Raw genomic sequence first — 9,168 nt, 5'->3', positions numbered from 1 at the left:
TTCTCATTCTATGGTTGAGTAGTATTCCATTTTATAGAAAAACCACATCTTTATCCAGTTTCCAATTGATGAGCAGATGGGCTGTTTCCAACTTTTAGCTATTACAAACTGCCACTATAAAGATGGGTACGCACATATCACTGTGGTATGATTCTTTCACTTCTTTTGGAAAGAAACCCAACAGAGGAGTGGCTGGGTCAAATGGAACCTCTAATCCTAGTTCTTTGAGGTATCTCAATATTGACTTCCATAGTGATTGCACCAGTTTGCACTCCCACCAACAATGGAGAAACGTTCCTTTCTCCCCACAACTGCGCCAACATTTGTTATTGTGTGATTTCTTTATAGCAGCCATTCTTTGTGGGGTGAGGTGAAATCTCAGTGTTGTTTTCATCTTCATCTCTCGAATGACCAGTGATGTGGAACATTTTTTTATATATTGCTGCTTTTATTTCTTTGAGAAATATCTGTTCATTTCAGATGCCCACTTTAGAATTGGGTCTTTATATTTGGGGGGGGGCTGGTTGTTTTGAGTTCTTTATATATTTTAGATAATAGTCCTTTGTCTGAGGAGCAGCTGGTAAAAAGTTTTTCCCACATTGTAGGTTGTCTCTTAGTTCTGTTGAAGGTTTCTTTTGCAGTGCAGAAGCTTTTTAATAAGATGAGATCCCAGTTGTTGATTCTTTCTGCTAGTTCCCCTGCCACTGAGGATTTGTTCATAAAGTCTTTTCCTATGCCAATGTCTTCCAGAGTTCTGCCTAACTTATCTTCCAGCAAGTTTAATGTTTCTGTTTTTGTGTTTAGGTCTTTAATCCACTTGGATTTTAATTTAGTGCATGGTGACAGATAAGGGCCTAGTTTTAATCTTTTGCAGGTTGAGATCCAGTTTTTCCAACACCATTTATTAAAGAGGCTATCTTTCCTCCAGTGGGGACTGGCAGCTCCTTTGTCAAAGATGAGGTAGCTGAGTACATCTGGAGTTGTTTTTGTGTCTTCCAATCTGTTCCACTGATCCTCAGGTCTGCTTTGCCAGTACCATGCTGTTTTTATCACAGTGGATTTGTAGTATAGTTTCATATTGTATTTCCCAATATTATGAAGATACTCTTTAGTGAGCAGTGAGTCCAAGTCAGTAAATCCTAAAATACAATCATAATTTGTTTTAGATTTTTATATTGCCTTGTATTTACTCAGTAGTTTATTAAGTGCTTTGGATGATGTATCCTCTTCATTTTTTGAGTGAAGCCATGGCTAGAACAGTTTTCTAGGTTCATCAAATTCCTTTTTGTCCTGGGCCTAAAATGAGCCATTTCTCCAGCTATATTTCCTTATATTGGGGAATGTTATTCAGAAACTTATAATACGGTGTGTTTATTCATGAGGGCACTTGTCTTTCAGGTGAAAGACCTAGGGCACTGGTGGTAAACTTGTCTGTATAGCACAGTCTGTATGTTTCATCTGGCTGTTAGCATTAAAAGCTCTAAACGGCTAGCACTGGCCTAGAAAATTACATTCAAGTTAAAAATGAATTAACCACTGAATACTTTGAAATTCAACTCAACACCACAAGAATTTTCCTAGTCTGTTCCTATCCATAATTCTGCCTTCAAAAGTGGAATTCATTTATCCAGTTGACAATAATAGGTGAACTTCCTGTGTTGTAATAAGGGACCATGAATAAAAACACGAAAGATCAAACACTAGACTAAAAAATTCATAAACTGCTTTAACTGGAGTCTTGTGAATTGACTTCAGAAGTTAATTTCATAACTAGTAGTTTTTTTATTGGTTTAAAGGCCAAAATCTTCCTGGGTAACAAAACAGCCTCCTATATCTACGTAACACTGAGGTAGCTATTATATATGTACAAAAGTGTGCCCTTCAGAAAATTCACAGGTTGCTATAGCAAAGATGGGGGGGAGGAATTTGCTTTTAATTCAAAGTAAGCTGAATTTAGAAAGTCAATTTTTAAAAAAAATAACTTTAATTTCTTTGGCACTATCTAGAAATGATTGTAGAACCATTTAAATGAAGTTTTCATTAGTCATTCCATCTTAGTTCTAACGTTTAACTGGATTCTTGTCCATGGGGATTATTTTCAAAGTTGAAGTCTGTCTTGAGATCAGATTGGTTTTACACCTGGAGTATGCTAGTCATACAAAAATGGCAAAACTAGAGGGAGGCCAGGTGTGTTGCCTTTTCTGTTGAGTTGGCTTGAGTTAATTATCTACTGCCTTCAGAACAAGCTGGAGATTGGCATCCCAGCCTATCTTTACTCAACTTTGCCGTTTTTTTTTTTTTGACAGTATTCATGTAGCCTAGGCTGGCCTTGAGTTTGCAGTGATCCTCCTTCCTTGACTTCCCACACCTGGATTAAACCAAGATATTCTAAGGCAGTGAGCTTTAGCGCTTCCAGTAATAGTGGCTAGCTGTGGCATGTGTGCCATAGGTTTGCCACCACTTCTCTGGTTTAGATGTGGGTCTAGATGTGGAACTGATGGAGCAGCTTCGTGGTTTTCAAGTTGAGGCTTCCACCTTGTTGCTTGCTGCTGCTTTCTGCCCTTGGCAAGTTGTTTTATTATCCAGATGTATGTTGGAGCCCTACATTTCACGTGTAGGTTCTGGGCAACTAACTGGAGATGTAAAGATACTGACATTCAGTCTCCTTCAAAAGGAAGCCTATAATTCATGCCTCCAGAGGGCGCACAGTCTTAGGAATTGGGAAAATGGAAGATATGACTGACAATCATATCTGCCACAAAGCGTGTGAATAACTTGGTGTTTACACAAACATTGATGACATTTAGAAAAATACAAAAGCAAATATCTGTATTTTAGAAATAAGTGAACAGGCCCAAGAAAGGAAATTTTGGCATGCCAAGTCCCAGATCACCTTTCACTGGGAACCTAGATTTCATCCCTAGTATTTTAATTTTTATTTTGCAAGATAACCTTTTGCAGAATATACCTACACATAGGTTGAGACTGACAAGGAAAAGTATATACTCATTTTAAAAAATACATTTTACAGGTTCTAATCTATAAGGGACACTGTTAATTCAAATTAGAATTATGCATTAAATTTCCCTCTAGTGGGATTTGGCTTTTTTAAAGCATGTGTAGTGGCATTGGAGAAGTTTGCTGCAGAAAGATTTCCTGAGTTCCATTTTGGTAAATTTTTTTTCCGTATTTCTGGACCTGGCTACTCTGCTCTATTTTTAGCCCTTTCTTGCGTGAGCCCTTCTGTAATCCTATCATCTGTAATTGCAACTTCCACCTTCTGATCCCTGGCCTGGAAATAAATGTCTGAGTTCCTTCTCAGGAGTAATCTTATCACTTAAACCACCCAGTCATCTTTTTTCCATTGTCAGTGTTGTTTTGAAATTTTCTACAAGCACTCCTGCTTTTCCTCTTGCCTAAAAATGGCGTGTTGTGGTACAGATCAGTAACTCAGGTGAATAGTGTCTTTCAGACTACATGCTGTGTTGGAAAGATGGCACAAGATAGGATATATACTTAAAGTCCAAGGTTGGGGAAGGCAAAAGGAGTTGGCTTTAAAATGTAGTCCCTCACATAAAAGGATTTAACACAAGTGGCCATCAGATATTTGAGTTGCCAATAGGAGCATTGACCTGGTTTAAATAGAAGTTTATGTGTTCATGGTCTTTTACTCGGGGGTAGAGGCCTGAATACCATTTAGCCAGACCAATGCTCAAACTGAAGAATATTCACCAATATGTCTAGTGTCAGTCATTGGAGTATCTCGTGTCTCATTGCCACCCCAGAGTTTTGAGTGGTAGTAGTTTTGTGGCAACAGTGTTTCTTTTTAAGCCTTCTTAAAATTACCTCCCTCCCTACCTTTGCTGTTGATTCGTTTTAAATTTAGGGCTAAAACAAGCCAAAACCCTACTCTTTATTCATCCTACATTTTCATTTGTCACTTCAAAACTAAAACACGTCACCAGCCTCTAGTTAGACATCAAGATGTCTTCAGCCTTTTTGCCTTGAATATTTCTAGTAGCAGTCAACTCAGTTTTAAGTTGTCAGTGTAAGCAGATGCAGGACAAACTCACTTAAGACTGGGAGGAATAAAAACTAATCACTAGTGCAAGATGCTGTACAGAATTTTCCTTGCCAGGAAAAGGAAGTGGAATGCCATATGATGGGAGGTGATGGGAAATTTTTCTATATAGAAGAGAAAATCAGATAACAATCTATGTAATAGTGTGGATCCAATGGTTGGGGTTCTTTATAGTTTAGATGAGGGAAATGAGAAGTTAGATTGCTGGCACAGGAATGGTAGAAACTACTAACGTTGTTTGATCCATAAAAAGGTTATAGAACTAAGCAACCATACTATTCAGTTGTGTTACACAAGTTGGTCACTAGGAGGCATTCGTCAGCTAGGCAGAAAGGGTAGCCAGACACAAAAGTCTAGATAGGTCTGTTTGACGAAAGTAATTTAATCTTGTCACTCTGCATATGGATTTGGTTGTGCTTTATGTACTGCTGGGGGTGATAGAACATTTTTGTAAGATAGAGGCTTTTCAAATTTTTTTTTTTTTTTACTTTTATTTATTTTGGTACTGGAGATCAAACTAGGGACCTTGTGCTTTCCAGGCAGGTGGTAGAACCACTGAGCTAAATTCCCGGCCCTCAACTATTTCTTGAAAGACATTTTACCTTTGTTCCATTCAGTTCTCACTAAGTTCCATTAAATCTTGTAAGTATTTAACTATTTAAGTGCTAAATAAAACTTGAGCTTCATTACTGTTGACTCCTACTTGGCAAAAGAATACTAGCTTACATAAATACCTCACAGTAACAAATTACTTGGAAAAGGTATGTAGAATTTAATTTAGATGGCCTCTATGGAATATAACAGCAGTTAAGAATCAGACCTGACATATATAGTACTAGTTACATATTTTAAAATAGACCAAATAATTGGTATTGCAAGTTTTGGGAGTTTTCATAATTTTGTTTTCAAAAGTAGGGTGTGTTACTGAAAATGACAAGCATTTTAAGAAATTTGTTTTTAAGGTGAATAGTTTTCTGGTAGTTTTAAATCTTAACATAAATGATACTTGCCTTCTGGAAAAGCTTAGCTGTAGATAATAGGTAATACTATAGGATAAGTGAAGGGGAATCAGATGGTTGTAGTGTAATCAGGGGAGGCTACATTGAGAAGGTGACATTTGAGCATAGTCTTAAATGTGACTGGAATGACTGCTGTGTTGAAAATAGCACAAGGGTATATCAGACAAGTTAGGCCATTATAGTAATTCAGAGGGGAGATGAAAGTGATTTAGGGTCAGGTTAGTAATGAGGTAGTAGAATTCAAAAGTAATCTGAAGGAATAACCGATGAGAATTCCTGACTAAATGTGCAGATTTATGTATTAGGAGAGAGGTTACAGCAAGGCAGTCATGCTTCTAGCATATTGGCAGTCCTGGGCAGGAGTACAGTGGGAAAACTGCATTTGAAGTTTTGATAAGATCTCTCTGACAAATAACACCCTTTTGGAAGAACCTGGAAGTCAAGTTTAACTTTATGCCAGAAGGTAACTTGTGAGCAGAGCTGATCTTCAATGCATACACCTTTTCTCTTCACTCCTCACTCTGAACTAGGCCTCTGCACATTTGTGTGGAGCCTTACGTACTCAAATTGCCTAGCCCCTGTGCACAACACTGTACACCATGGTGGCACTGAATTCCTTCGGACAGTCTGGAGCACACTGGGAGTCCTGGGTATCTGGAATACAGTCTAGAGTAAGTGTCCCATTGCGACTCTAGAGCACACAATCTTAAAGGTCAGGGCTCTAGAGAAAGGGCTTTTGGTCTGAGTAAGGACAGTACCAATCCAAGGCTATTTGGTCTGAGCAACTATAATTCTTATCAACCAAGAAGAGGGATGCAGGCGGAACAGGTCAGTTTGGGGGCTTAGATTTGGTCTGTGAAACACAAGTACTGTAGAGAAGTATAAGAAAAAATAATTTTCACCCTACAGTAGCACTGGCTAGGAATATGTCAATCAAAGATATATATATTTCACTACAGCCATTCTAACTGGCTAATGCTGTTTGAAAACTGAACTTTTAAGTACTCCAAGCCCCTGTTGGACATGGTCCAGCCAGAAACAATATGTACAAACCTGTAGATTCCTTTTATCTAGAGTGCTCTTTCCTTTTTCTTTTTTTGAAGCAATAGCTCTATTAATCCCACTTCTAAATTCTCTCAGTCTTTGCTCTAGTGAACCAAGTGAACATTACTTATGCACGTTCCTTGCCTGGCATGGTAGGCTTTCTTTGAACTCTGATTGTCCTGTCTCAGCCTCCTGACTGCTGGGATTGCAGGGATGCCCCACCATGCCTGATTATGTTAATTGTTCTTTAAACTGTAGTCTATTCTATGGCAAGAAGTAGTTGGATATAAGCTAAGAGTGTAAAGGAGTCTGGCATGTAATGAGACTGGGAAAGATCAACAAAAAATTGAATATAAAGAGAATCAAGGATTGATATGGGGAGAACAGCTTGTGGAGGACACTGAGAAAGTGATAGTGCAGGTTGAAAACCAAGTGTAAGATCCTTGATACTGGGTAATGACCTTTATCCAAGAGCAGAAACTAAACAACTGACATAATTATCACCATCCTTTAAATGCACCTTGAGTTAGCTGTTTCAAATTTGTTTACCAAACCAATGACTTGCGAGTTAGTTTTCTAAACTTTAACCTGGATGTGACATATATGTTGTTATTTTATATACACAGCCTATAACGTTTTTTGATGAATTTTCCTAAAAATTGGCAAATACGACTATTTCATTGAATTGGTGGTAACTTTTGAAACAGGCAAAGGTGTAACCAATATGCAAGATTCTTAAACTGTTTTAAGATTTCTAATTGATGCATTGTGGGTAGTGAGAACCTATACAGACTTGAGCTGATTTTAGAGTTACTAGATCATTATGAAATACACAATAGAAAATTCTGAGATTTAAAGTTTCTAGTTATTAACTGGGTGCTTTTGAAAATTGTACTGCTAATTCAGACAATTCAGAAAGCATTTGCTATATTCTAGTGAACTGCAGAAGGCAACATAACACCACACTTGAATTCTCCTAAGAAAATAGATTGGCCTTCCACTTCACATCTTATTTTTTCCCAGTCAGGCTTATGTTTCCCCATATGAAGTGTTTTTGTCAACTCACCTGCCCTCATACTGAATTAAGGACTTAAAGGAAGTATCTTTTCCAAATGAGCTAAAGAATGTCATTGTTAAAAGTATGAACAGCTGGTAATGTAGAAATTTTCTGGAATGCTCAGTTGTTCTAAAGGCAGAAAAAAAAATGAGATGTTCTAGTGTTTGTCATTGCCATGTGGAATTGTAAATCTTTTTTCTTTTCATGATCTTACTAGAAATCTGTACATACAACTTAAATTGCCTTTCTCTTCAAAGGACTTATAACTGAAAGGCCTGGATCAGACTAGGTGCTGTTTATTTGGACTCATGATTGTGTTGAAATTGTCCTATTTTATCAGACAGTGTTCCTAGATGAAGTTTCAGGACTCAAGGGTGAGGCAGGATGAGAAGTTTGAACAGCCTGGGCAGTTTAGCAGTTTAGTAAGAGCCTGTCTCAAAACAAAACCTTTTTCTCATTTCCATAGAATTAGGTTGAGAAATTTGAATTTATTTGGTTTTATGAGACAGGGCCTTGTTACATAGTTCAAGCTGGCCTCAAACTCCTTGCTATCCTGCCTCAGCTTCCTGTGTGCTGGGATTACAGGCATGTGCTACCACGCTAAAATTTTAAATTTAGCATGACAAGGGATATGACCCTTGCTTAACTCTAAACTCATCTCTCGCTTTGTTTTCTCTTGAATTCTTTTTTCCTAGCCATTTAATGAGCAAAAGAGCTAGACTCTCCCACCACTTTGGGCACAGCAGCCTTTTCTCTTACCCTGGCCAACTGTAACTTGTCTACCCTTAGTTTATTGCAATTATCTGCGTCGTCTTCGGGGTCGGTACATACGCGGTGCTCCTTATTTATCTAACGAATGACACCCTAACTGGACGCTAGACCTCGAATTATACCCCCTTACTACCCTATTTAAATGTAGGAAGGCGGGGGGAGCAGTAGGGTTCTACCTTCCCCTCCCGGGTCACATAGGTTCCAAGACAGATTGGGCCCATTATACCTTTGTAGAAAGGGACTCAAGGCTGACCAGGCAGTTGGAGGGCCAGGCTATTCCTTGAAATGTGGGATCTTACAGTACCTGACATTCCCCGGGTTTGTAGTTAGCTAAGTAACTTCTGAAAGACACTGCAGGCTGTTACGGTCAGGTCTTGAAGGAAGCAACAGAGCTTGTGGTCCAGGTGGAGCAGATCGGCTAGTGCCTGAGCTCCTGGATCGAGAAAAAGGATGCGACCTGAAGAGAGCCCTTTACTGCTCCAAGAGGAGCAACTCAACGGCCAAGAAGAAAAGACAGACGTTCTCTCGGCCTTCAACATTTGTAAACAGAAATGTTTACGTACGGGTCTGAGGAAGATACTTGCAAGGGACTTGGCAGCTCGTGATCCCACACTGGTCCCATAGGATCTTCAACCCGAGGTTAGACAGCTTTGTATCCCAAGCACTGTCTTGCAGCTGTTGCCTGCCTTCCCTGCGCACTCGGGCTGTCAACAGAGCGGTCCACTGGGCAGGGAGAGGCGGGACAGTAGGGACGACCTTTCAGCACCCTCTGGGCATCGGCATTCATCGCTGGGCAGCAGGGGCGCCCTCTTATCGCCCAGGGTGGAGAAGAGTTTCCGGGGCTCGGTTCGTGCCGTCTTGCAGGCAAAAAAGTGCGGAAGTGAGTGGGTGGCGAGGGGCGGAGCAAGGGGCGCTGGGGGCGTGTTCGCGCGGCTTTGGGAAGGCCCCAAGTTAATGAGGCGTGCGCCGGCAGCCGAGCGCCTTGCCGAGCTGGGCTTTTCCCCGCGGTGCGGGCGCCAGGAGCCGCCTTTTCCGCTGGGTGTCACTCGGGGGTGGGGAGGATGGCCCATTCAAAAGCGCCGCGAGGGGGCCCGGCCAGTGCCCTTCAGTGAACGCTCGCAAGAGGACGGCAGAGGCCAGGCAGCTCGGACCTCCGGGACCTGGTGGCGCATAAGGACACGGCTGCAGCTCTGCCG

The 9,168-nt window shown here is 40.4% G+C and overlaps 1 protein-coding gene across 1 annotated transcript in view; it reads left to right on the top strand.

The window, feature by feature from the left end:
* Positions 1-8,870: 8,870 nt before the first annotated feature.
* Phlda1 (pleckstrin homology like domain family A member 1) overlaps positions 8,871-9,168 on the top strand; it is a 3,294-nt gene continuing 2,996 nt past the window's right edge. The window contains exon 1 of the mRNA XM_010639596.3: positions 8,871-9,166. Within this exon, the coding sequence (XP_010637898.1) occupies positions 8,927-9,166 (240 nt within the window). The 5' untranslated portion in view covers positions 8,871-8,926. The remainder of the gene's footprint in view (positions 9,167-9,168) is intronic.

The sequence above is a fragment of the Fukomys damarensis genome, unplaced genomic scaffold (genome assembly GCF_012274545.1).
Source record: "Fukomys damarensis isolate Sample0158 unplaced genomic scaffold, DMR_v1.0_HiC HiC_scaffold_15, whole genome shotgun sequence".
In the NCBI taxonomy this organism is placed as follows: Eukaryota; Metazoa; Chordata; class Mammalia; order Rodentia; family Bathyergidae; genus Fukomys; species Fukomys damarensis.
Note: the sequence above shows the minus strand (reverse complement) of the source record. Positions and strands in the feature narration are given on the sequence as shown.